The sequence below is a fragment of the Kryptolebias marmoratus genome, linkage group LG19, assembly GCF_001649575.2.
Source record: "Kryptolebias marmoratus isolate JLee-2015 linkage group LG19, ASM164957v2, whole genome shotgun sequence".
Lineage (NCBI taxonomy): Eukaryota > Metazoa > Chordata > Actinopteri > Cyprinodontiformes > Rivulidae > Kryptolebias > Kryptolebias marmoratus.
In genome coordinates this window covers 20,570,514-20,597,950 of record NC_051448.1, presented here as the reverse complement: position 1 = coordinate 20,597,950, position 27,437 = coordinate 20,570,514, and the positions used below count along the sequence as shown (strand labels likewise).

Sequence of the window (27,437 nt, the reverse complement as noted above, 5' to 3'; positions counted from 1 at the left end):
TCAAACTGTTGCTTTAATATTGTGACAAAGTGGACACAACAGATTACTAAATACTTTTTGTTTTGTTAGGTTTGAGGTCATTAACAGTTACTTACAGTCATTTGTGTTGTGGCAGGTGTAAAATAAATACAGGGAGACAGCCGGAAAAACTGACAAACTTTATTACATGCGTGCCATCACACCAGGCGCCAATATAGATCTTTCAGTCCCGTTCTTCTCCTGCATTCTTCCTCTGCAGTTCGAACACACACTCCTCTGCCCTAACTCTGTCACAGCATCGCCAGTGACCAAACGTGATACCAGCAACAATAGCAACATAAATGCATTCACTGTGTAAACTTCAGAACACAACAAATTGCCATCAGCATACTGAACATATTTGGTAAAGCAGCTAGCTAGAGTCACATTATTTGTAGTTACTGAAACAATCCCGCATCAGGAGCAAAGTGAATTTGTGCTGTTGTGCTATAGCAATGTTTGTTTAAAATGTTTGTGATAAGTCTTTTCACAGTGAAAGAACCTTTAAACTGAACCCAATTCATTAGCAACACTTATTAAAGTATGCCTTCTTAACTGTTTCTTTATAATTCTTTTCTAGCATGAAGCCCTTTAATTAAAATGGATGCAACTATTTGAGAGCAAGGAAGTAAAAAATGAAAATTGAGTTAATTATGTGTTTCCAACAGGCACATACGAGTGTGGATTTACTATTGGATCAGTCAGGCACATAGCCAAATCTTATTTGGATGTTGCTCTCCTCCCGGATGAGATCAACATGAAATTCGACCCTCTCGTTGCGGACTGTTCAAATAACCTCAACCCAACTGTTACCGTCTCTGCCAGCATCCCTAAAACCAAAGAGCTCTATGACATTACGTGGTTCTATGACAAAACTGAAAAATTTCAACAGAAAACAAGTGAGAAGAAAATGACAATTTTGCTCATATTCCTCCTTTGTACTCCTAAACAGCTAATTCACTAACATAAACATCTGTCTTTACGTTGCAGAAAATGATACCTTTGTCTACAACTACGACGCTACCATCGACTGTAACAGTGGCGAAAAAACCCACAATGTAACAATTCTCTTTAAAAACAGGAAGAGTCAAAACAAAAGTGCACAAGTGGATATCCCTGTGTTAAAGGGTAATGAATTTATAAATTGATTTTAGCCACAGAATTAGAGAAACACTAGAATGGCCACTGATGGAGCTAGGTGAGATGTTTGCCTGCCATCTTGTGAGGACTTCCATGTATCACTCTGTGCTGTTTACATGTCAAAGCCACACACTGTCAATGCAGTGTGTGCTGTTTACTCCTTCATCAAAAACACACAGAAATAGAAACAGAAATAGCCTTATTTTGCTTAAATAAACATATATCATGCATAATGTGAAAACAGAAGACAAAAGTAGACTTACTCTAACCAGAGATCTGCTACCAGCGTCTGGAGTTAATGTCACTTATATCCTCTTGTAACTTTAACTAACTTATAACTAAATATAAACTTGAGGTGGGCAATAGAGTATGGGGCGCCGTTTGTTTAAGGAGCTTGTGCTCAAAATTCATGCCTAAATTTTGTCACATTTAGCTTCAAACACTGTTTAAAAATGTAGTGTGGATTTTCTGATGTCACTTTTTACAACATTTAGCTAGTTAAATGTAATTGTTACAGCTACATGCTAAATATAAATCTAAATGTTAAATGTTAAATCTAAATATTATATGTTATNTGCCTGAAACAGGAAGTACCAAAATAAAAGCTTGACACTAGGCTGAAGTTTGCTGAAATACTTTAGTAAACTAAACATTTTACAGTTAGATATTACGTAATATCGGTGTTTATCTTCCACTCATTGGTAAAGCTAGCGGGAGTTTTTATAACAATGTGCCGGGAGTCAGGCGTTCTCTCCCGGTGTACCGAACGTGAAACGCTCGGCCAGCTGACAGCTGGTGAGGGGAGCAGGCATGTCCGAAAGTGTCAAAACAATATTGTAATAAGGTCATGTACTGATGAACCAAGCAGATATTTGAGACTTTCAAACCCACATTCTCGCCTAAAAATGTTGTAAAAAATCATGTTGTGTCACTTAAAGTGACATACTTGAGACTGGAAGTGCACTCATTATCAGACTCTTTTGACTAACACAAACATTATATTTTGATTTAATAGGTAAACAATAACTCTTCAACCCACAGTCTGTCCTGTGTGATCAAAGCTGCATCAGTTAAATGGTTTGTGCGTAGCAGAGCCAACTTCCATGGTTTTCTGTCACTTCGCATGCAGGTCCTTTCTGCTGATCTCAGTCTGGTTTCTTGTTGTGGTTTGGGAAACAGAAACTGACAACATAAAAACTGACAATTACATGACCCTGTGGGGTCTGGCTGTGGTGACTGTGATCAGTAGTGACTGCAAGCAGTACAAAGTAGACATCTAGTGACATTTAGTAGTCATATACATACAGACTGAGTTCAGTTATATTTACTTTGATTCAATTTATCTATATAGCGCCAATTCCCCTTAAACGTCATCTCAGAGAACTGTACAAAAACATTTGCACACATTAAAAAAAGTCAATTAGTAAAATTATCTATCTCAAGAAGCCAGCAGATTATGTCAAATCTTCACTTTGTCACAATTTCCCATCGCCCAACTGTACCTGCAACTTTTGAATTTTGTAATATAGGACAAGTATTAATACATATATTAAGAATGACTGTGAGTGTTTTCTGTTCCTGCTTGTCAGTACAATGATGGGTAATTTATCATTTTAGCACAAATAGTTTTTGATTTCTCAAATATTTTTGGACAGACAACAACTGAACAAGGTACATTTTCAATAATTTGTGAGCTAATTCTCATCTCGTTAGCATAGATTGTATTGTGGTAGGCCATTCCAGTCTTTTTCTAGTTCAATGGTTTTAACTTACAATGTACTTCAACTTACAGTATACTCACCTGTAGTGTAAAATCTTCTCACTTTAAAATGTTTTTTTCTTCATTTCTCAACTATGTCTGCTTGAACTGATACTTCCCTCCGTCAACATGTAATGCCACCAACCATCCTTTATAAGCTGGTGATCTTTTTTGCGAGGAGAATGTTCTTAATGGAGATAACTGGCCAAAAACTCCAACAGATTCAACTGTTATTATCAAAACATGTCCAGTGGGCCGAATTGGGCAAAAAACACGTGTTTGTGACCCTTCAAACAAATGGGAAGACGTTTTCTCTGAGTGCATCAATGAGGAGCTGGACAAAGTTGCAAATGCAGCTGACGTAAGTTTGACTTTACCTGATGAATCACACAGCTCTGTCAGATGTTAAGCTTTCATTTTTGCTCATCCTTTGTTAAGACTTCAGTCTTTTTTTTAACGGGGTGGAGATTTATTGTTGCCATAAGCAATAAAGAATGGTATGAGTATTCCAGAAGCTAAAGTAAAGACCAGCAATTTTATATGCAGGATGTTTGATTCATTACTAGCAAAGGCTAAAGATTTCTTGATACTAGAACAATATGTTTGTGCATAGTTAGGCGAGACAACTTTTTGTCATTTCCACATCCACAGATTTTCAAATAAGGAAAGTGTCAGGCGGGAGAGTGGGGAAGGAGGCGAACCCAGAGTGCAGACTCATTTTAAGAATACTAATTTATTAAAACTAAATAAATAAAAACAAAAAGCTGACGTGGCAGCAAAATAGGGAACTAAGGTCAAAACATAAAACAACCAGGCGAGGAGCAAAAAGCATAACATCCAGGAAACAAGCAGTGGACAGAGGACAGAGAACAATGAACCAGCAGGGTGTGGGAGAAATGACTGGGTTTTTAAACAGAAGGTAATTGGAAAGTGGGCACAGGTGAAGCAATTAACAAGATTAGAGACAGGTGTAGATGGGCGTGGCAGAAAGGCAAAAGAGTGACTTGGGAGGAGTGAATAGTGACAGCAACACAAACAGGAAAAACTAAACTGAAACAATAACTCAAAACAGAAAAAAAGGATAATAACCAAAACAACAAACCAAAACACAAAAAACCAAATCCTCGCAGAAAGGCTGAGTTGCCTTTAACATCACCTTCATTTGAAAACATGTTTTCAGTTCAAACATGTCATCATGCTCAGTATATTTTGACAGAATGACTCTAAAAGAAGCCAAATCCCTGTTCAAGTTTTTATTATTTCAAATTTGTGTAAAACCTTGAAAGAATGGACCTTATAGTTCAGAGGGTAAAATGAGCTTCTGGAAATAAATGGTTTTTTAACCAGTTGACCAGACATTATTTAAAATATTCAAATGCTATTGAACTTCAAATATATGTATTAACAATGTCTGCTATGCACAATATTTTAAATTCAAAATAACTACTCTGTTTGGTTGGCAGCTGTTGAGGACAACTTATCATCACTTTGTGAGACTGTTTGTGTGTCCTTTAGTTACTGATATTTTACTTCAGTTCAATTCAGTTTATTTATATAGTGCCAAGTCACAGCAAAAGTCGTCTCAGGGCCCTGTGCAACAACATTCACTACATTATAAAAAGGCAGTTAGTAAAAGTTATTTATCTAGGGAAGCCAGCAGATTGCCTTGAGTCTTCACTTCATTGCAGTCTTCCATCCTGAGCAGCACATTGGCAACAGTGGAAAGGAAAAATTCCCTTTAACAGGAACCTCCCACAGAACCAGAACCAGGCTCGGGACAGGCGGCCATCTGCTTCGACTGGCTGGGGTTTGAGAGGACAGGAAAGAGACACAGACAAGCACAGAATGACTTGTCCAGGTGTAGTTTTTATTGGAAGAAAGACAAAGAAAAACATGTTAATAATAGAAATAATTACAAATACAAACACTGAGAGTAGAGCAAGTAGAGACAGCAGCAGAGTGAGGAAATGTGGTCAGTTTGTCCTCCGGCAGTCTCAGCCTGTAGCAGCATAAATAATTGTGAGATCAGGAAACCCAAACCAACCCTAACTATAGGATTTATCAAAAAGGAAAGTCTTAAGCCTAATCTTAAAAATAGACAGGGTATCAGCCTCACGGACAGAAACTGGAAGTCTCCACAAAAGAGGAGCCTGAGAACTGAAAGCTCTGCCTTCCACTCTACTTTCTACCTTGTTTATTACTGTATTTTTTCACCCTAGAACTTCCTGAATGGACTTGGAGCCACCCAAGAAGTGGCAAAGAACATATTTGAAGGAATTAAGAACAGCTCTAACTTAAATTCTGCCTCCAATGATGAAACCGCAGACATCAGTGCTTCGATTGGCATCATAGGTATAATGGCCAACGCATCAAAGAATATAGTCCTGAAAGAGGATGTCTTTCCGGTAAGCTCATTTATATTTACTATATATGCACAGTTTAGAACTTGAAAGAGAATGTCTGTTCTTTAAAACAAATGTTCAGAAATTTTTCAACTTTTTTTTTTTTAGATTACAAAGACATGAGATGTAAAGGCAGTTTGAAAAAAGGTTCATAAATTAAACTTTAAGCACAACCATGCCAGATGTTTACATTTCATTAGCAAGTGGTGGAAGCTAAATAAAACATGAAGATTTCTATCTGTAACAATAACAATAATTGCTTAAATCAATTAGGCATTTTATAGGTTACAAAATGTTGTTATTGTTCTTTTGGCTGCTCCTTCCTGCAGGGGTCATCACAAGTGAGTGAACTTGTGCAAACAATATGGCAATTGCTTTACACAGGATGCCCTTTCTAACATAGCCTGGGCTCAAACTTGCAGCCTCAGGATTACGAGACCGTGGCACTGACCACTGAGCTACCGCAGCTCCTTCATAGGTTACAAAATAAATAACATGAAGAACATCAGGTGGACAAAAACACTGCGTAACTGACCAGAACAATTTGATTTTATGAAGAATAAAAACGAAAAGACCAAAACAGAGAAAACTGATCATTTAAAAATTAAAAAAGTTAGATAATGACAACAACATCAAATTAAATAATCATTGCCTGGGTTAATATTGAACATTAATGGGATAGTCTCATCCTCTTTAAAGTGATGTTGTGTCTAACAGTTTTCAATCATTAGTACCTTGTGAGCCGTGACATCATTCATAGAGCACGGAGTATGAGGAAAAGGGCAAGCTTCTTCATCCAGGCTAGGCTAATGGTTGGACAAATGAGGGCCAGTTTATCATTTTTCAGATTTATAAAAACAATTCTTTCTCAAAAAAGACATCAATATGAAAGAGCACTACATTACCTATTATTAAACCTCTACTATTTTACATGATAGTAGAGGTTAAGTCTGTTTTCTTGATTAAATAACATTTGAGTTACGATGTGAATAGTGCCTATGTGTGCTGATTATTGACCTCCTGATCAGCACATCCAGTCGGGTTTACTCAACTCCCAGCAGACTGATATATCCAGCAGCCGCAGCACCAGCTGTACAAATGGTTTATGCTCAGTTGGAGACTGAAGCATAATGAATGCCAGTGGTCCAACACAACGACCAACACTAATAAACTGTGCAGTGGGAGTTCTTATGGTGTGCAGATCTTTTTGTCAGTTTTACCTTATGATCTATTTTTGGTCCAGTACCTACTCCAGTGGATTTTGGATGTGTGCATTTTCTTGTAATTTTATCTAGCAAAACATATCACACATCTTCAACATGTTTGCCATAAAAACATCATAGCTTAATTATCTTATTTAGTTGAGAAACATGGAACTACAAGTTAACATTTCCTAGAATTTTTGCCAGTGAAATCACTAAGCAGTCAAAAAAAACTAAATCACAGACACTAAAAATGTCTCACCACCACTTAAAACAAAATACTTGGAAAAAAAATCAAAATTTAAGGTCTTGCTGTTTTTTTTTTACTTTAAACTACTTTTACAGTTTGTTTGTTTTTTTTTCAAACAATTCAGCTCATTCTCATCAAAAAGCAGTAAGAATTTCTGAAAAACAATACTCCTACATTGTTTTCTAGCATTAAGACTTCCTTATGAAGTGGCATTGTGTTACAGAGTTGTGTTAAAGTCTTTGAGCTACTTTCAAGCACTGACAGAAGTACTTCAGCTTCCATTCTCAAACTGCTTTTCCTTTTTATTACAGGATTTAATTGAAGGAGCAAGTAATATGGTGAGCTCGAACTGGAGTAGTGTAAATGACACCATTCGTCACAAAATGTCAGAACAATATCTTTTGAATATGGAAAATTTGGTGAAGAATATCGAGGTGAACACGAGTGAAGGCTTCAACAGCACAAACCTAGAACTAAAATTCTGCTCAAGGGATGACTGTAACATGACTGTGTTTGGAGTTGAAGTGGCTATGAACAGGACCAGTGGACTGATGAAAACTATGGGAGTGAAAAATCTAATGGAAAAGTTAAAAACCGACCCTGACAAAAATCACAACAGCATCTTGATGTCAGCCACCCTGACAAACAACAATGATTCAAATATTACAATTCAAATGATGTTTCCCAATGAGCAACTAAATGCTACAGAATTTTTATGTGTTTTCTGGGATACTAAAAATGGAAACTGGTCAGATCAGGGATGCATCGCCAACACTACTGACAATAACCAAACATTTTGCGAGTGCAACCACCTGACTTCATTCTCTGTCCTCATGTCCAAAACAAACAATGTGTCTTCTCCAACCCTCGACCTCATTACATATATTGGCCTTGGTGTGTCCATTTTCTCCCTGCTAGTCTTCCTCCTCATTGAGTATCTTGTGTGGTCCGTTGTGACAAAGACGAACCTGTCACATTTCCGTCACACTGCTATCGTCAACATTGCCATATTCCGTTTGCTCGCTGATTGCAGTTTCCTGGCTTCAGCCTTTCCTGACAAACTCAGTGACACCTTGTGCTTTGCTTTTACTGTGTGCAAACACCTGTTTTATTTGGCCATGTTCACCTGGATGTTGTGCTTGAGTGTGATGCTCGTCCACCAGCTCATCTTTGTTTTCAGCCCCGTGAGGAAGAGAGTGTTCATGTTCCTCTCCAGCATTGTAGGCTATGTTGTCCCGATCGTGCTGGTGGGAACCAGCTATGTGTACTATAAATACACCAACGCAGAATACTATTCTAGGAAAACTTGCTGGTTAACATATCAAAGGCTCTTGGAAGGCTCTATTCATGCCTTTATTCTTCCAATGGGAATCATTACTTTGGCAAATCTCTTTTCCATGGTGGTTGTCATTGTTACCTTGGTGAAGACCTCAGTGCCTGACAGCAGCAAGGCAGATGACAAGGAGACAGCCAAAAGCATTCTTAAGGTGGTGGTCTTTCTAACGCCTGTCTTTGGAGTGACGTGGATTATTGGCTTTTTTCTTTACACCATGGACGAGGGAACAATAATGTTTGAAGTTGTTAACTACACTTTCACCATCCTCAATTCTTTTCAGGTAAATATAGCAGTTTTCACAATAAATTGGAAGTTGGTATCACTGATGCATAGATGAAACTCTCTCCCTTTCAGTCAGAAACATCTTAAAGTTAAATGTAGTAGCTTACAGTGAGATTTTGTAAACAAATCACCCACATAGGTTTTACAATAAAGTGAAAGTCTAAAGGCAATATTGATGCACTCAAAGGGAAAATTCTGATCTTTTGAGTGGGGTTTTGTGGAGAGGTTATAGACATTATCTTTAGTTTTGTAGAAAGCTTTTTGACTGAACCCCAAGGAAAAAAAACAATGTTTAAATCTGACAGGAGTGACAAGCTAATGGCCAGTCCAAGCACAGCTCAGAGTAAAGGGGGTTGTTCTCATCTAAAAATAATTTTAATCTCAACAACAAAGCAGTTCATGTGATCACTAATTTAGCACCTTTAAAATTTCAGAAGCCTAAAAAGTTGCATCAGCAACTAGCTGTAGCACAACATGTGCAGCCTGAGTCATTTCAAGGCAGGAATATCAGAACTGTTCTGCAAGAATAACAATTTAATGGAAAACTGACAATGATATAAAGGTTTATAAAATAGCTTTTGTATGATCAGCTATAAATTTTTTGAGAGGAAGTTGTTTTAAAATGGCAGCAATTCATTTGGTCTATTTCTCCAAACTGAGGCTGTTCCAAAAGCTATCCGCAACAGATAAAATGTCGATTGGTCATAACCTTTCCAAAGAACCCCATTTCAAAAGTTATAAGCTATCACCTTAAGACTACTATAACATCACACACAAGTAATTTAGAGACTGTAGTTACAACAGACTGATGTTGTTATGACACTTCTCACTGGAAATCAGCAATTAATTTAGGTCAATTCCATTGGAAATCGTAGCTGAAATGAAAGAATCTGTGGAATACATTATTAGTTTCAAAGAAAACATATTCAGTAGAATTCTGATGGAAAACTATTTTACTTCATTTCTTGCAGGGCCTCTTCATTTTGATAACAGGATGCCTTACAGAGCAGAAGGTAGGTTGGCTGTTTTTAAGAGTGGGCAGATATTATTGTAAGTCAGTGACAAGAGGAGCAGTCATTGTAGCAGACAATTGTCCAGGGTACTGAAAATAATAGTGAGTTGTTCAGTGTTTACTTTATATCTGGTATGTAAAGCAATTATTGTTCACTAGGGGTGTAATGGTATATGTATTCCTACCATGACGATTCGGTACAGACATTTGGGATAGGTACATGAATTAGATGACAAATACTTCAGGGACAGGAGATCACCCCTACAGAAAATTTGTAGAGGAAGATACTATCTAAACCCTCTACACTGAACAAAGCCTGGTTGGTTAAGAAAACACTCAGAAGCATAAAGACCTGCCTGTTTGAGTCAGATCAGTTGTGTTGGAAAAGCACTGCAGTGCCACTGACTGCAGACACCTGCAGCAATTGGAGACAAAGGTGCATGGCAAGAAATTGTAGCATGTAATCAGCACTTTGAAAAGTACTGCGCCAAAACATTTGTATATTTATTCAATATCTCTTATATCAAGCATAATTTTGTCAAAACTGGCACTCATCTTACTAAGAAGCTAAGTTTGATCGTTTCACATTTAATTTATTTTGTTATTTTCACATCAATAGATGTAAAACAGTTCTGTGTTGCGTTTTATTTTGCATCAAGTCTACATCCAATTAACTGAGACAACAACTCCTTGGATTTTGATTTATTTCATTTGATTTTGAGGGATTTATTTATTTTACTTCTTGGGGTTTATCAAACTTTTTTGTTTTCTTTATAATTTAAATTGAATTTAAAGAAGACTTCCAAAAAGGCTTTTATTTTATAGTGTAGTTATCAATCTACAAATCCTACCCCCTATATGATGCACTAACAAGGGACGTTGGTTTCTGTCTCTGCTTCTGAGAAAATATTTGTCTGGTAAAAAAGAAAAGAAAACCACTAGCATTTTGATTCTCCTTCCTGTCGTTTCAAACCCATACTAATCTGTGTGAAGGTATGTACCGAATCATGACATAGGCATACCGTTACACCCCTATTGTTCACTATTTCTAGTTTGTTCAGTTGTTTTTAATGCAAATATTTTATTACCAGGTCAGAGATGAACTGTTCAGAATCATAATGGTAAGTATTTTAATAAGAACTCTTCCGAATTTAACCATAAAATGATGGAAACATGCAGAGTAATTAATTGCGAGTCTACCTTCAGGCAAAATCGGGACGAGAAACTGACAGCATGCAGAAACTGACGTCGACTACTTACACAAAAGACAAATGATGAGAAAAGGTCAGTTTTACTGTAGTGCTACAAATTCTCTTCTATGTTCTACTTGATTGTGTTTCTCTTTATCTGATTTGACACACAGTCCAATCAGCCATTACATTTCAAACATAAAAAAGGTGTTTAGTAAAAATAAATTACTGTTTTTTGGATTGTAGCATTAGCGTATGAATAAAAGCTGATATAAAACTTACTTCCTCATTGACAAACTCAGTTTCTCAGATTTGAAAATGTTACTAGTATTTTGGTAATGACAGCAACTAAAGAAAAATGGCCTCAGTTGATCTGGCAGACAAAAGTAATCAACATATCAGTTGCTTCCTGAATGAAAGTGCTGTCATAGTGGTCTATAACAAGTTGGTAAGCCATGTAATCAAGTGTGTTCAGTTGCTAAAGACAACACTTTACACAAATGATTAGCTGAGCCATGTTGATTTGGCTTAACTCTTGCTTTGCACGCATTTGACCACAAACTTGCCTAAATGATGAATTACAGTTCATATGTAATGATACCAAACAAAAACGTTGAGATGTTACCAAAGATTTAAACGTTTCTGTTCTAAAGGTGCTTTTTATTTGCACTCAGAAGTTGACATTTTAAGTACCTAGATGAAAAAAATAACGGGACCCCAAAATTCAGTATGGCTGCCCTGTGATAGCTGCAGTAATAAAATACATTTTTCCCTTTTGTCAATTTGAATCTCAAAAAATCAGTCACAGACAGTACTATGTAGTATGTTGCTACATTGTTTGAATGCAAAGAGTACAGAAAAATCCAGTTATCAGCTTGTATTGCTAATAGTGGTTAGCTATGTTACTGAGCACAACAATTAGCAAATCCTACTGGTTTTCCAAGTTGCAACTAGAGCACAGTTAAATTAGGTGTGATCTGATTCCCAGATCTGAGTGCAAACTCATAAGGCTGATCAAAGTTATTCTATGGGAAATATATGAAATCAAAGCTAAAGTGGTCCAATAAAATAACAGAGTTTGTAACACCTTTGGCCAGCTAGTGGAGGGTTAGATTTGCCATAGAAATGTCTACAAGGCAGTTGTTATGTTACACTAGTTTAGTTTTCACCACAGTACTTGAGATTTTAGTTGCGTACACTCTCTGTTTGAAAAAGCAAGAAGGGTTAGTGACCCAGGAGTTAAGTTAACCACTGCTAAGAACCACTTCATCAGAAGAGGGAATGTTTTCCAACTAAAATAACTCAAACCTCTACAATTTTGCAGCGCTACAAGCAAACACTGGATTATTGACATCCATGTCCATCCCTTGTAACTAGTTCAGTTCTTGCAAAAGTACTAAGTTTACATCCCTCCGTCTGTTCTATAAAACAGTGCTGCATCATAAACCATCTAAGCACAGACTGCATCGATGCTATGTGCTTAGGAAAATGTGGCAAAGTAAATAACAGTGTGATGCAAATTTCCCCACATCCTTGCCATTTCATCTCGTTGTTAACTGCACTGAGGAGCAATGACAACAGTGTAATTTTCTATTAACTTGGTTTCTATTTCCCTATTTCAGGTTTCATGGTGTACAATATTTAGATAAGTTATTCAGGAAATCCAGGCCAAATAGGCATAGTCATCTAATTATTTCCAATTAACACATATTTGATGGATCCTTCTGCAGAATCACTCATAACAGGGAATCTTTTGGGAGCATTTGTGCATTAAGAATTCTTTATTTGAATTTTAGGGATGTAACTGTACATCTTTGTACTGACAGTTGGGGGTCCAGTAAACACAATCAGACAAACAGTGGATTACCTCTCTCATCTAAAATAACTTACATTATTTTAGTTGAGAGTGGTGAACATCTACATGTTTTTTATTACCTTTTTTGCTAACTGCCACAACAGAAAATAGTAGAGGAAAATACAGTCCAAAGCAATCTACACCAAAGTAAAGCAAGAATAGCTGGTTCAGATGACAAACAGAAGCTTGAAGAATTGTCTGATTGTTTAAAATGAGCAGTGTGGAAATGTTCCATGCTTCTTGGGATTTATGGAAAGGGCAAAAGCATCAGCAATAGGCAGAGGTATGGAAAGCCAAATGAGTCATTATTTGTGTATGGAAAATCGAGACTGTCACATTTTGCATGCTTTAAAAGACCCTCTTGTGTCTAATAAACACCAGTAAATACATCACAAGGCATTTAATAAGCACCAACTGTGCATGAACAGAACTCAGCAAGCAGAGAAGCTAAGTGTGAATATCAATAATTTAATTTTATTTATTTATTTCACATTTGTAATTTCAGTTCTGTATGGCCTTTTATTTTGCCTTAACTGAACTGAATCAAACACTCCTTTTTGTGCTATTAACAGAAGTGGGTCCCCTGCGGTATTGGAATTTATCAAACTATTTGTTTATTGAAATTCCTGTACTTAAAAGTAAAACTGTATATTTTATTATTTGTTTAGGAATCCTACCTTGCTATACCTTCAAGCCTCCCACAAGTAAAGTTGTTTTGTTTTTGTCCTTGTTTTGGGGAGATTTATTGCCTTTTTAAAAATGACCAAAAAAAGTGTTTTGTGTTTGTTTGTTTTTCTGAACCAAGAACCTAAAACTTAAATTAGGTTGTTTATTGAGGCGTTAATAATTTTTTTTGTCATATTTTTTAGGAAAATGGAAAAAATCAGCCCTTGTATCTGCAGCTCCTCTTGGATCTGACAAGTGAAAACTTCTTGATGTTTGCATTGTGTTAGACACTGGTCTTAGACCATTACAAATATGTAGATGGATTTTCATAACTAAATAATATCAAGTTTATCAGATAGAACACTGATCACTGGTGATGATTAGCAGTGAAGTGGTGTATTTACAGATCGTACAGTAGAAGAACTTGCAATATCTGTCATCCTAACCCTAGGCTAGCAACATATAAATAACAATTGTTTTGTAGGGGGAAAATTGATGTTTGTTTTATTCATTTTATTTATAGGTGAAATGCAAATGTATAGCTGTATAGCTTTAAGGAGAGACATTACATTACATTGGTAACCTGAGATTTAACGTGCTGATTGTACATAGAACAAAATGTATTTTCATTTCAGTTTTGATTATTTTATTTAAAGAAAAGTCTAAGTTTATATAGTTTTACTTGAACTACATGCTGTATATGTTGTTTGTATACGCTTGTATGTAGCTGAGATTTGTAGTGAAATAAAGATTTGTAGAGAAGTTTAAATGAATCTCATTGTTTTCATCACAAAATCCATTCAGGACACTACTTGTTATTATATATGTTCATAATACTAATTAAGTAAGCCCATTTACAAAACCATAATTTCCACAGTCCTTTTATTTATTTTATGTTTTTGACTGTTGCAGATTAAAGTACTGCAGTCGACTTATTACTTCTACTTCTAAATTAACACATTTTGTAAATAAACCTTATCTTTTCATGACTGAGGACTGTACTCAGATGAAGGCAGTTAATTTCAAATGCTATAGGGATCCCTTTAATCAATATTCTACTACAATACTGATCCAGTTTTGGCTGTGAATAGAGATGACACATGGATCTTCTAAGATCCATTTGTCTGAGTTCTCCTGATAACAGTGAAAATGGCGAGTGTTAGAACTACAGTTCCTGCTGTGCCACCAATGAAAGCTCCCAGAATGCCTCTGTTGATGTTCATGTTCTCACATCTGGGACCAGTGTAGAAAGTGGCCTGGCTTGTTGCACACCTGAAAAGTAGAGCAAAGATTTGAACCTGTAGTGTCACATGAGTTTTCATTAGGGGTAAAACAGGATCTCGCAGGACTAAGATATCAGAGGATTTCTCACTGAATTGAAAACTTTTTGAAAATGAGTTTGACTCCCCTGGCTTTAAAGGTCACCCAGCTTTAATCAGATGTTAGAAGGTCGTGTATAGTTGAAGCTTCATTAAAAGTTCTGAACTGACTCATGAGAAGTCAAAGAAGACAATAAAAAGAGATGCAAGTTTTCTTAAAAAGAATGTGAAAATCCTGTCTCTTCTCATCTCGTGACACGAGTGTCTTATTACACCGCTAATGTACGTGACAAATTTTAGATGATTTTACCCAGAATCTTCTGTAAAATTAACCCTCTTAAGTTGTGGCAGCAAAAAAAGTGAACAGTTTTTGTAAAATCAGTGTTTGCTCAAAAAAATTACTTTTACAGGGTCATAATACTTTCTTGACGCAACTGACAATTCATTTACTAACACATTATTTATTATGGTAAAATAATAAATACTTAAAATAAATTCCTCATATTGCAAAGCAGCAGTGAATTTATCACAACCAAAGCCAAAAACCTGTTAAAGATTGGAGAGATTTTTTTTTTTACATAGTGATGCTGTACATGATGCATTACCTAAGAACACAAACCTGCAAGCGGCTTTCCCTTCAATCTCCACACATACGCCTCCGTTCAAACACATGTTGGGGTCACAGGGGCTGACAGCGCGTGCCTCTCTCTGTTTTAGAGCTTTGTGCTTCATTTCCACTTCATCGACTGTTTTTTCAGCTGTGAGGTCAGGGCTTTGAGCTGCTGGTTTTACGGGGACCTCGGTGTTGATCAGATGGGTCAAATCTAAAGAAAATATCAGTTTAATAAAACTCAATGGATAAACTGATAGAAATATCAATGTGGTAATGTCTGTCTTTTTTAATCCTAACCGCTGAAATCGGCTGTAAGAATGAGGTCATTATTTTTGAGGAAGCTCCTCCTTTGTAGATGGTTGTGAGAGATGAACGTGCTCCAGCCATAGCCTGAACTGCGGAAGCACCGGCAGTCGTCGTCCCAAACTGCTCCTGATGCCGCTGTAGGTTTGTTCCAGCGGGTGTTTGCGTCTGAGGGGAAAACATTTCATGAAATTAATTATTTCATGCTTTGACTGAAAACAGCCAAGTAATGTTGAAGCATGAATTTCCAAAGATAAATTGTTAATTTACAAAAAAACAGAAAGGGAGTGTTTCAGAGCTGCCAAAACCGGTTATTCAGGTAAACAGAATTCACTTTCCAGGATGCAAGGGATATGGCACACACACATAGACTCTACAGATATACTGTACAATAAAAAAGAGGAAACACATTCATGCACACAGCAACGTGTGATGTACAAGTACAAGGAAGACATGAGAACAAAAAAATGAATTTGTTTATGAAGCAGCAACTAATACAATGAGCTCATAAAAAGCTGAAAACTGCACTGTCATATAGCATTACAACCTAAAATCAGTTTTTTTATTACTTCTTAATGAAACATATGAAGCCCAATTAAATTTCCTCTGACTGTACCTAAAGATTTGGAGGTGGTTGGACAAAAATTGCTCAAATGGACAAGCTGTGTCACATTCAATGTAAAATTTGAATTTCATTGTGTTAAAAAGCATTCATTGGAAGCCATGAAGGCCAGAGAAAAACATAGTAATCCTAAAGTAAGCAATAAAATCCACACAATATTTCGTACATCGCTGATTAATGTGTTCTTAAATTTAAAAACACTGTAAGCAAACTTTGTGACGGATGTCAACTACCACCACTTGCATTTGTTTACCTACGGACTGAAAAAATGGACTGAAACTTGATCAAAGGGTAAAATGATTGACCATGTTTGTTTACATACACAGACTATAGCCAGCCTAATGTAGGTCAATCATGTGAGTCAAGCTTATCTGCGGTTTTAGCCGAGTGCTGGAGTAAGCTTTTTTATAAACTGCACCATTTGGTATAGTTCAGGATAACCATAGATTTCATACTTTACAATAAGTATGTTTAATTCAGTTACAAATATGTTGTTTTATTTTGCTTGAGCTGAGCTCAAAATGATTTTGACTTAGGTCTCACTTTACCAAACAAACCTCCAGCATTCATTTTAACCCTAGTTGTTAATTGCTCTTGACGAAATTCTTGTGAAAACTAGACATGGGCTTTTCAAAAAGACATGTTTTTGGACTTTTAACTACTTCCACATACTTTGTGCTAATCAAACCAATACAGCTTTAAAATGTTTATTAAGAAGGAGGGGGCTATGGCTTTTGATATTTTTTAATTTTATACTTTTTAAAACATTTACCTTTATTTCAAATCTATTTTGCTTTAGAAATTAATTAGGATGTCTTAAAATCCTTCAAAAACTATGAAAGCTAACCTTACACATCAAAACTTCCTTAAAACTTGAAATGGATCACAAAACATCAAACTATCTCCAAATGATTCAGCATTTTTGATATCTTCTACAATTTTCTATGCAAGAAAATACTCAGTTTTGATTAGACTTTTGGCCAGTTTATAATGAGTGTATGAGTGACATCACATGTGAAACAAACTCTTCTCACTCCTACAAATTATGCACTAACCAAAAATTAAAAAATAAAACACCAAATGTATGCATTTTCATCATCTTTCTACCTGTGTGTCTCTCTCTGCTTTAGATTTTATGATTTACTTTCATATGCCCCTAGAGTTTAGAGTGCATCCAAACTCTCACTGACTTCCTTTGCGTCAGGTGTGGTGGAGAAGGAGGCGAACCCAGTGTGCAGACTCCTCTTCGGAAAATAAATAAATTTATTTTTTAAATAAAATGAACATAAACAAAACACTGGCAAGGCAGCACAATGACACCTAAATACAAAACAAACTAAATCCAAAGACCGAACAGACATGGGCAGGAGATGTGAGCGGAACCAGACAGCAGGGGAAAAAGACAAACGAACCAGCGAGTAAATGGAGGAGATGACCGGATTTTAAAGACAGAACATAATTAGGTTAAGTGGGCACAGGTGAGTGATAACTATCAAGGAGCAGGTGGAGATGGGCGTGGCAGGAAAACAAGTGATTGACTGAGGACAAGAGACTGACAAAGCTAAATACAGGAACCAAATAACAGAATTAGAGAAACAATAAACTCAGTACAAAAAAAAAAAAAAAACCCAGACCCTGACACATTGTATTTGAGCTCAGAAGTTTTTCTTCAAAACAAAAACTGAAGGGTCTCATTAACATGCTGCATCTCCCCCATTAAACTGTAGACATTTAAAAATTGACACGTGTACCAATTATACCATACTGCCACTTATAGTTAAATTGCCAAGCAGCGTGTTATTACCAGGTGCCAGTGGAAAAAATGTCACCTTTCAAAAAGCAATGAATAATAAAATCAACATTTTTTAATTCTTTAAATACTAAAAAATTGACCATCTCTAGTGAAAACATTTAGCTCCCAGCTCATAAATGTTCCATGACATTCACTTTGCAAGCTGCTAATTCAAACTTTGTTGTGGTCAAGTAGCCCATCGTGGGTCTGAGTACCTTTTTGAAAGGTTTAAAAAACAGTAACACTGCAGTACCAAAGACCTCTGTAGCTAACTGGAGCTATACTTTTGTTATAGCTTATATCAAAACACTTATTACTGTATGATTTTCTTATTATAAGAGACAGATTGGGGACTTTAAAGTAATCATCTCTACTGTCTTGCAAATACTTAACCCATTTCAAAAGACCCAGTTTTGTTTAAATATTACTGCTTGTTCAAATTTGGGGTAGACATTTTCAAACCTTTGGTGGAAAAAAAAAGAAACAAAACTATGCTGCTTAAAATGTGAAAATCTATTGTCTGGTAAACCCATTTCCTGCCTTTGCCTACCTGTGGTGAAGCTCCTGGTGGAAGACATCCTTAGTTTAACATCAGGGTCCTGGTCTACAGCAATAACAGTGGCCTGCCTGTTTTTGACAGGCCACTGCATCACTGCATCATTTTCTCCACTGCAGAGATGTATGAAAATGCCAACATAGTCAGAATAATCACTTTGTGTTCCATTTGGGTACACGCTGATAGAAAACGAGTAGCCCTCTGAGTTGTAGAAGCATTTGCTTTTAAGTGGAGTGCCAGTGGGAGTGGTGGTGAGTACACCGGAGAAGTTGTGGATTTGCCAGACAAGACTGGGGCACACAGTCTCAGTGAGAGCGATGTCATCAATTAAAATGGCACCTGAGGAGGTTGACGATCCTCTGATGCCTTGGAAGAAGTAACGGAATTTCTCTGTCACCTTAAGAGGCACATGGGCAATTTTCCAGGCATCATCCCCATCACCTACGAGAGAATAACAAGTGGTTAAGTTGCTTGTTTGATACCATTTTGTATTTCAAAGTCAATAATGTATGAGATCCAACCACTACACACGCTACTACCACCACACACCAATCAAACGCAAGCTCCATTTTGAAGATTTAAGTGCAAAACACCTGTAATGGTGTGGATCTTCCTGACATTGCGCACACTCCCTGTCCCATCATCAATTTTGATCCATAACACTAATTTGTCCCCAGCTGCTCCAGTCATCTTATAGAAAAACTGCAGGCATTGTTCGTCCCTCTTCGGATAGAGGATACGTGACTCCAGCAAGGCGCTCCTGCCCACTGCGCCGGAAGACGTGTCGAACTTCATGAAGTAGCCAGAATCTGAAAGTGTTAACTAAGATTAGAACACAGCTTTTTTATTTTTTTTCAACTTTCAAGCATTTATCCATATAGCTAAAAAGAGAACACACATGTGAAGAGTAATTATCATTACCACTGTGCTTTTCCTGTCTTTTAAGAATGATTTCTATGATTATAAGGCCTCTGCATTGCAATTTTGCTCAGTACCTCTGCAGCGACCTGCTAGAGTGTGATCTACATCACTTGGAGTGCTCAGGGTCTGATCCCAGTCTGCATTGTCTTCCTCATTCTGGATCATTCCACAGATGTTTATCTGTTCAAAAGAGCATTGGTCCAGGAGAGTGTGTGTGTTGGCTGAAACAGATTAAACAACAACAGAAAAAAAAGATGTGATTAAAGCAAGAGTTCCATAAATTTCTCCGTAATTCAGCTGTGAAAAAGCGTTTTAACATTCAAATCAGAATTTCAACTGCACTCTTAAAAGGCTGTGTTTCCATTTTGTGCATAATAAACTGTAACCTACTATCTACTATAAATCCCTCAAATACTGAAATAATAAATTAAGGGAGCATGGTGGCAGCAGTATTAGCATATCCATGACAGGCACACAAAAATCAGTGTGGCTTGGTTATCAAGAATTTGAATTGGACCACGCTGGTCTCATAACAGGGTACAGATCATGGCAAGGTCATGGAAACAGCCTGGCACACCATGATACCCATGACAATAGCTTGTACCAACTAAAGCTATTTTAGGAACTCAAACTGACCATCTAGTGCAAATTAAAACTGTTAACAAAGCCGAACAGATTAAAACTTCCTTAGAAGTTGTTTTAACTGTCTTAGCTTTACCTATTACATCCTAAAGCAGAGATCCAGTCAGGTCCAATTTAGACAATTTCTAGTTTAAAATGGCAGCCTGTGAAAAGTGACAAGGATCATCTCAATCTCAACCACTGGGCCAAGCTTTTTGACCCAATCCAAAAAAAGGTTAACAAAACCAAGTGGATATACCATGTCCTGGATGACTGAGTATCTACACCAGCTTTTTGACCCAATGTTTAGTTAAACTAACCCAACCTATAACCCAGGTAATGACTTATCAAAACAACCCAGCAGTTTTTAATGTGTAGGTTTCAGTTAATAATGAAACAACTCCTGTGGAAATGTTACTTAAAAAAGACACAACTGCTATTTATTATTAACAAGGTAACACAGATCATTAAAGATATTCCATGTGACACAAAAACAAGTCTCTAAGCTCATGACTATCACGAAGAAGGAAAACTTACCACAGTCATACATGCGGTTGAGCCTGGTGATGTCAACTGCGCTAAAGTCCATTCTCTGGCCAATGACATCATTAAAGTACGGTATGCTGGTTGTTATTGTGGGAATGGTTACATTCTTGTTAAAGGACAGAGGTCTGTAATGCATGATGGACTCATAATCATAGGCCGTGTTCAGATCAGTGATAAAGTCATCTTCATATTTGTTGAAATTATGCTCCTTACCTATAGGAACACAGAAAACGCCATCACTAGCATGGAAGCATTACCATGACAGATAAACATAGCACATTGGTGATATACTGTGATGGGCTAGGACCTGTTCAGGACCCCGCCTCTCACCCAGTGACTGCTGTAGATGACCCTGAGTGGGATGAAACGTGTACAGAAGACGAATGGATGGATCTATGATATACATTTAATTAACAGTAAAACCTTACATTTAAAATTGTTTTTTTTTCCATTTTCAGGTACATTTTATGTTTTGCAAAAATATACTTTAAAAGAAAAACAGTCAAAACAGCCATGTTCATTATGATAGTGTGCTAACACTAAAAAGGTAAACATGCTAAACAGTAGAACTGCTGAACAGCAGGATATGAGCTTTTTTTGTCAGTGATCAGTGTCAGTTACTGTCAGTGTTTTTTGAGCTGATTTTAAAAACGTAGTTGATGGGGAAAGTGGAGAGGTTTTTTTCCCACATAAATCTCTCTCTTTTGTTATTCAGATTTTCTAAATAGTTGAAAGGTGCTATCTGAAGGAATTGTTATTTTTACTAAAGTATTCTTGACAACATGAGGTTCTGAGTCTGAATTTTGATTTTGGCGAATCAAATAGAAGTCCTCATTGGGAAGTCAAACAAACAGCTAATCAGACTAGGGGGCCATTTTCAGTGGCTTTTGATGATCTTAAAACAATTCCAGTCTCAAATATTTCACAGCAGTTGGTGCAAATGCTAGCTTAGCAACATTTACTTGCTCATCACTTTAGCATGACATGATTATTTACAAAAACATCTATGGTTATTTCAAATGTTCAACGTGAAACACCACGTAAAAAGGAAAGTCTAAAAGGGCATTTGCTTGAATTGCTAGAAAATTTTGATTGTTTAGACTACATTACTTTTGTGTCAGATAGTTTCTCTAACCAGTAGTGTTTGTCTGATTAATTGTCAGCTTGATTAGTGATAACTCTTCCAAAGGGAGATGGTTCTGACTGTCATCTGATGCAGGCGCTGATAACAACTACTTCACACTAATTCAAAACAATCCAAACTATCCTTTTTACCTCTGTATTTTAAAGTAACACCTCTCAAAAATAGCAAAACTAAAAAAAAACTGAAGCAATTTGGAAAGGTGTATACAAAGGTGCTGCTTCGACCTAAAAATCCAGCATCCATCAACTTTCTTCCCTAAGTAATTAATTAGTGACTTCCTGTTGTAATAATTTAAGCTGACAAAATGCAGACATGTTGATGTATAAACTATATAAGAAGTGTAAAGAGAACCAGATAAACAAAAACTGTTAGAGCTGCTGCCAGTGGATCATTAGCAGGGCTCTCAAGTCTCACGCATTGACCGTGTGACACACGCATTTTGTGAAGTGCACACGCTCACACGCCACACTTTGTATTTCTCACGCAAAAAAAACCCACACACATGCACACACAGCCTTTTTGTCACTTTAACGCTATATTTAGCGAGTTTTCAGATCCCTCTAGCATTTTTTTAAAGCGACTAGCAACAAATCCAGTGACTTTGGCGACTAAATGTGAGAAAGCACTCATTCTGTAGCATAACGTAAGCCCCGCCCACTTCCCCGAGCACTGACAGCTGTCAATCTTACAGCAGAGAGGAGACCCGCTCCACTCTGTGTTCACAGTGGCGCTCCCGCGCGCCCCCTCCAGCACACGCGGGAGCGCGATTGTTTTCGTGTGAGTCGTGTTGTCATCTGATAACAGAGAGATAAAGATGGAGAGGCAGAAAGATAAAGATATAGGCATGAAAGAAAGCTTTTCAAAGTGGTTGAAAGACAGCAGGAAGTTCTGTCTGAGCATCAAGAGGAGGCCTGGAAATGTTCAGGTTAGCTAAAGCTACTAATTACTAATAAATAGCAAGTTACAACTTACTGATCAGTATTTACAATATAACAGCTGAGAGGATGGAGAGAAAGAATCAGGGCAGACAGGAGAAGGAGACAGGTTGGACTAATGTTAACTGGAAGTGTAGAAACAGCCACTTAATACCAAAGGATTTCAATTTAAATTTTGTTTGTATTAAAAAAGTGCATTGGCAAGATGTGTGATTTATTCAAAGCTAATTAATAATACTTGCTTGACTTTATGACTTAGAGGAGAAAAACACAAGTAAGGAACGAACGAGACAGACATGAGGTCAGTGATCAGCTGCTGTAGAGGAGAGCAGAGATTATATCTTCAGCTAGTGAGGCCACAAAAACCTAGAAGCCCAGGAGGGTTTGAATTTCTGCTGACCACCACTGTGTCAGTTTGGGAAAAATAGTGCAGGCAGACATGGCAAGACCAACACCACAGAGGAGAAAGTGGAACAGAGAGGGGCAGAGGAGAGGGTTGGGGCAAGGCCATACTCAGAAGATCCATCTGAATGGCCTTCACCACAGGAAGTGGGGGAGACATTGACTCACTGAGGCAGTTCATGGTGGAGAATGACCCACAGAAATGTTCTGATGAACCATACCCCATATCGGGTGTTATATGTTATAAGTCCATAAATAAAAAAAGCGTATTCACGTAAACAGGTAAAAGAAAAAGAAAAAAGGGGGGGGGGGGGTTATAATGTGGTCTGCATACCCCTCAGAAAGTAGCCCCTGCATGTCGACTTTGCAAATGAATCATTCATGTGCAAAGCTGCCGCTGATCCCGTCCTAGATTATAAAGCGGGATGTAAATATAATTTTGAATGAACTGTTTTTTCACTGACTCTGTAGTGCTAATATAAATCCCTGTGGTGTCAACCCTAATTAAAAGAGGAGGGTTGAAAGTAGAGCTGGCAATTCCCCAACACAAAACTGTCTTTTGGTGAAATTTGATATTCTAACAAATTAATTTATGTAGTGTGGGATCAGGCAAAGCAATAAAGTTATAAAATTATTTCATAAAGTTAATTTGTAGTTCTTAACATATTTTGAGTGTTTTTTACTCATTTTTTGTCTTGCCACCGTTGATATTCTTCTCTCCTACAGCCTGATCAACATCATAAAATAGGCTAATTAGGTGATGACGTCATCTAACAACTTCTAGCCGCTCAAAATCTCACTCCAACCTCAGATCAAAACTTGAGAGCCCTGATCATTAGTGTCACCATGGTAACCACACACCTGTCTCTATCACTCTCTGACAGCACTCTTAATAAGACAGCAGACTAAGAGGGATGGGTTTTCTCACTTGTATTGTCAAAATCTTTATTTATTTATTTTTTAACATTTCATCTACCCCATATGATATTCTAAACTGTGAAGGAAACAAAATAATCACGGAAAACAGTTGAAAACAGTAACATGGGTGCTTCAGGATCTTCATAACTGAGACTCACCATCTTCAATCTGGTCCCACCAAATTTGAACATAGTCATCTCTGTCTGAACGAGACTGTTCATGGTAGAAGCCCAAAGCATGGAGGAGTTCGTGCTCCACAATAGCTTTGGTGTCACACCTTTCCCCAATGGACACATTCTGGCCTTTCCTGTCATCTCCAACATACGACCAGCATCTGAACAATTGAAATTAAACGTTTTTATCAACCTTTAATTATGTTACTGTTACTGAGTTCTAAATAGTAATTAATCAAATCAGTCATTTTAAACCACTTTTTAATATTTAATGTTGGCTAAATGACACCATAACTCATAAAGCTGAGTAGCATCGTGGTTGATGTGCAGATAGTGTCTCACCCAGAGAGCTTGGTAAAGGAGATGTAGCTGGTCTCTCCTTCATAGGGCTTGAAGTCCACGCAGGATCTCAAACGATATTCTTCAAATGCCTGGAGGATCACACCTTTAGCATTCAGGTCTAAGTGAACAGAAATTAGTTTCTAAGTCAGCACCACTTTATCAAAATAAACATGGGTCAAAGTGCAGCAATTGAGCACAGTGTACCTAACGAATCTGTTAAGATATACGGTATGGGAAACTTCCATCTTCTTGTTTGATCAAGGATCGCATTTCTACTGGGCTGCAAGAGATGTGAAAAACCGTCAGAATTTATATTTGTGTTCTGAACGGGACAGTCCAGACAACTCTGAAGTGATGTTCAATCAAAAAGTTATCAACAGTTGGTACCTTATCAGCCGTGACATCAGTGATAGAGCATGGAGGATGGAGAAACCGGCAAAGTCTTTGTCCCAGCTAGGCTAAAGACTATGGCCAGTGTTTTTGTTGTTGATGTTGTCGTCTGTTTGTTAGTTTTTTAATCATTTTTCAGGTTTGTAAAACAACTCCTTCTCAAAAATGACATACCGGTAAGAAATTCCGCCACATTAGCTAAAATTAAACCGTTACACCTTTGCTAACTAACAAATGGTGTTATGTTAAAGTGATTTTTTTGTTGTTGTTCTTGTTTTTTTCCTGCTCTCAAAGAAAGCAGACGCCTTTTTTCTTCTCTCCGTTTCCTCCCCCCAATCTACTTTTTATTGTCTTTCTTTCTTTGGAGCCTCTCTTTACATAATTTCCAAATTAAATTATTATGGATCTGGTGTGCCGGTCTCTCAACGCAATAGATTGCCCCAAGGGTACATTTCCAGTTGAATAACTGGGAGAAGTGGAAGATTGTCTGTTTTTTTGGAATGTCGGTCGAGGATGTTGAAGACGTGTACATAATTGGATTTTTGATAACAGGATTTCTGCTTTTTGGGATTGGCGGTTTTCTGAAATTAGGAAGATGCAGCCATTTGTTCGGGCCAAGTCAAGGCTGCCTGGTCTGTGTGAAGGGATGTGCCAAGCAGTAAATACTCAGACTCAGCTGCTTTGCAAACATAGGCGCATGGACCTTAGAACTCGCTGGCCTAATGGAATCGACCTTAAAGAAGTTTCTGACTTGGCCCGGCAGAAGTGACCACATTAGTTTGACTGTTTGGATTCACCACTTAGATGTATTAGTAAGAGTCTTAAGGCTGGCATGAAATGAACGACTTCGGTCTGACCTAAAAACAATTCTGATATCTGAATCTGGCTCCACTAAGTCGGCCTTGGAAGGCTGGCTATCTTAAAATTCTCCTGGATGTTATGTAAACTTGACACTCTCCGCCCATCAGTTCCCCTCCCTCCCCCAGGGCACCTGCGGATCTGTGTCAGCTACCCACCCAAGGCTGGCTGATAAAACTTTCCGTCACTATCAGGCTATGGCAGACAGATGCCTATCTGGGACAGTATTCGTGGGTGTTCCTCACCTCAATCTCAACATCTTTGCTGGCACCCTCTCTCATATCTATATGTTGCTCACTCCCTCCTTTTTTTTATACACTGATACTTTTAGTTGGCCTTTTATTAAAATATTTTTAAGTCCTAACTGGCCTTCGGTACTCTTAGTTAGCCTTCCAGTGTCAGGATTTGGGTTTTGTTTGGTTTGTTCTTTGAGTTTCTTTTGGGTTTATTGTTTCTTTTATTTTGTTATTTAGTTGTCTTTGGTTTCTCTGGGTTTATTCAGTCTTTGTTCTTTGTGTCTTTGTTTCATGTCATTATCCACTTGTCCTCAGTCAGCAATTGTTTACCTGCCACGCCCGTCTCGCAATTGTAATCACTCACCTGTGCCCACTTCCCCTAATTGCCCTCTGCTTTTAAAACCTGGTCATTTCCTCCATTTACTCGCTGGTTCAGTGTCGTGTCTTCCTCGTTGTCTTGTTTCTCTCACGTTTTTCCTCCAGAGGTAATTTTTGTTTAGTATCAAGTTTAGTTTTTGCTGCCTCCTCAACCTTTGTTTTCTTTTATTTTAAATATAATTTTATTCCTGGATTTATGATGAGTCTGCACATTGGGTTTGCCGCTATCGCCACTCAACGTGACATCCGATACATTTAGTTTATCTTAGCTTTTGTCATGTCTGATCTGGTCAACTAAAGTTTTTAAATCCTAGTTGTATCTCAGTTTGGTTTTCCTCAGTTTATCTTTAGTATGACTTGTTTTAGATAAGTTTTACTCTGCACTTTTGTGTCTTATTTAGATTATCTTAGCTCATGTTTTAGATATGTTTAATTTTAACTTTATATTGTTGTGTGTTTCCATGCTGTACTTTTATGTTTTTCATGTTGTAAAGCACTTTGAACCACCTTGTTGCTGAAAAGTGCTATATAAATAAATTTGACTTGACTTGTAGGGTTTAATATGTTTAATATGTTTTATAATCCTGAAAAGCTTTTAAAAACTGTCTCAAAATTTGGCTAACTATTTGTCTACCCCAGTTGAAGACTTTTGCCTCTTTCTTTATACTCCAACCTGTATGATTGATGTCACAAATGATAAGGTACAAACAAGTACAGGTTCTACAAAAAACAAATTGTGTACTTACATTTCCAGCAATGTCCCCCTCAAACAGGTGTTTCAGCTCTGAAATGTGACAATTTTAATGAAACATAATTGGTCAAGAACACATCGGTATGAGATAAAAAACAAAATATATACCTCTGTTGATCTCAGGAATGTCATCTCTCAGTTCACCTTCATCTGCAGTATCATCTAAAAATATTTATTTTAGAAAAATAAATATTGCCATCAAAGTCTGTTTTATGTGAGTATTGTCAAAAAGTTTTACTGAAACTAACCCGTAATCGTGGGAGCAGCCTGCACCTGTCACACAAGAGATGTTTCTTAATCTCAACACTTAGCAGAGACACTTCTTTCAATTCCTGTTTATCTTTGTTTGTTCTGATATTTTAACATTCCTTACCTTTAAAATTGCAAAGACTCCAATCAAAGCAACGATTTTTCTTAAAGTGCCTCCAGATGCCATATCGATATTTGTACAGAGATTTGTTACTCAGACAGCTGTGAAAACAGGCTCACAAAGACACCAGCTGAA

The 27,437-nt window shown here is 37.2% G+C and overlaps 2 protein-coding genes across 4 annotated transcripts in view; one reads left to right on the top strand and one right to left on the bottom strand.

Moving 5' to 3' along the window:
• Positions 1-13,457, top strand: part of adgrf3b (adhesion G protein-coupled receptor F3b) — a 23,222-nt gene extending 9,765 nt beyond the window's left edge. Inside the window, exons 10-19 of one of the 3 annotated variants that reach the window (XM_037981658.1) lie at positions 687-917; positions 1,009-1,146; positions 3,076-3,278; positions 5,137-5,322; positions 7,083-8,387; positions 9,361-9,402; positions 10,493-10,522; positions 10,608-10,685; positions 13,115-13,150; positions 13,316-13,457. In XM_037981658.1, the coding sequence (XP_037837586.1) occupies positions 687-917; positions 1,009-1,146; positions 3,076-3,278; positions 5,137-5,322; positions 7,083-8,387; positions 9,361-9,402; positions 10,493-10,522; positions 10,608-10,676 (2,204 nt within the window). In that variant the 3' untranslated portion in view covers positions 10,677-10,685; positions 13,115-13,150; positions 13,316-13,457. Of the gene's footprint in view, positions 1-686; positions 918-1,008; positions 1,147-3,075; positions 3,279-5,136; positions 5,323-7,082; positions 8,388-9,360; positions 9,403-10,492; positions 10,523-10,607; positions 10,686-13,114; positions 13,211-13,315 lie in introns of those variants that run through there. The other 2 variants (XM_017432402.3, XM_025009610.2) reach the window with 2 other exon arrangements.
• Positions 13,016-27,437, bottom strand: mep1a.2 (meprin A, alpha (PABA peptide hydrolase), tandem duplicate 2). The gene is made up of 14 exons (XM_017432404.3): positions 27,306-27,437; positions 27,181-27,205; positions 27,041-27,094; positions 26,928-26,965; positions 24,524-24,599; positions 24,320-24,437; positions 23,963-24,138; positions 20,397-20,618; positions 19,313-19,459; positions 18,911-19,126; positions 18,312-18,758; positions 15,342-15,515; positions 15,051-15,255; positions 13,016-14,384 (listed from the first exon to the last, which is right to left on the bottom strand). The coding sequence occupies exons 1-14, from the start codon at positions 27,366-27,368 to the stop codon at positions 14,222-14,224; spliced, it is 2,124 nt and encodes a 707-aa protein (XP_017287893.1). The 5' UTR covers positions 27,369-27,437; the 3' UTR covers positions 13,016-14,221.

Bases quoted from the DNA above. Each gene is read 5' to 3' on its own strand.
- mep1a.2 (XM_017432404.3), bottom strand. From the start codon at position 27,368: ATGGCATCTGGAGGCACTTTAAGAAAAATCGTTGCTTTGATTGGAGTC. The intron at 24,139-24,319 runs GTGAGACACTAT...TCAATTGTTCAG, and splicing joins TCCTTTACCAAGCTCTCTGG to ATGCTGGTCGTATGTTGGAG. The intron at 15,256-15,341 runs GTTAGGATTAAA...TATTTTCTTTAG, and splicing joins TCTTACAGCCGATTTCAGCG to ATTTGACCCATCTGATCAAC.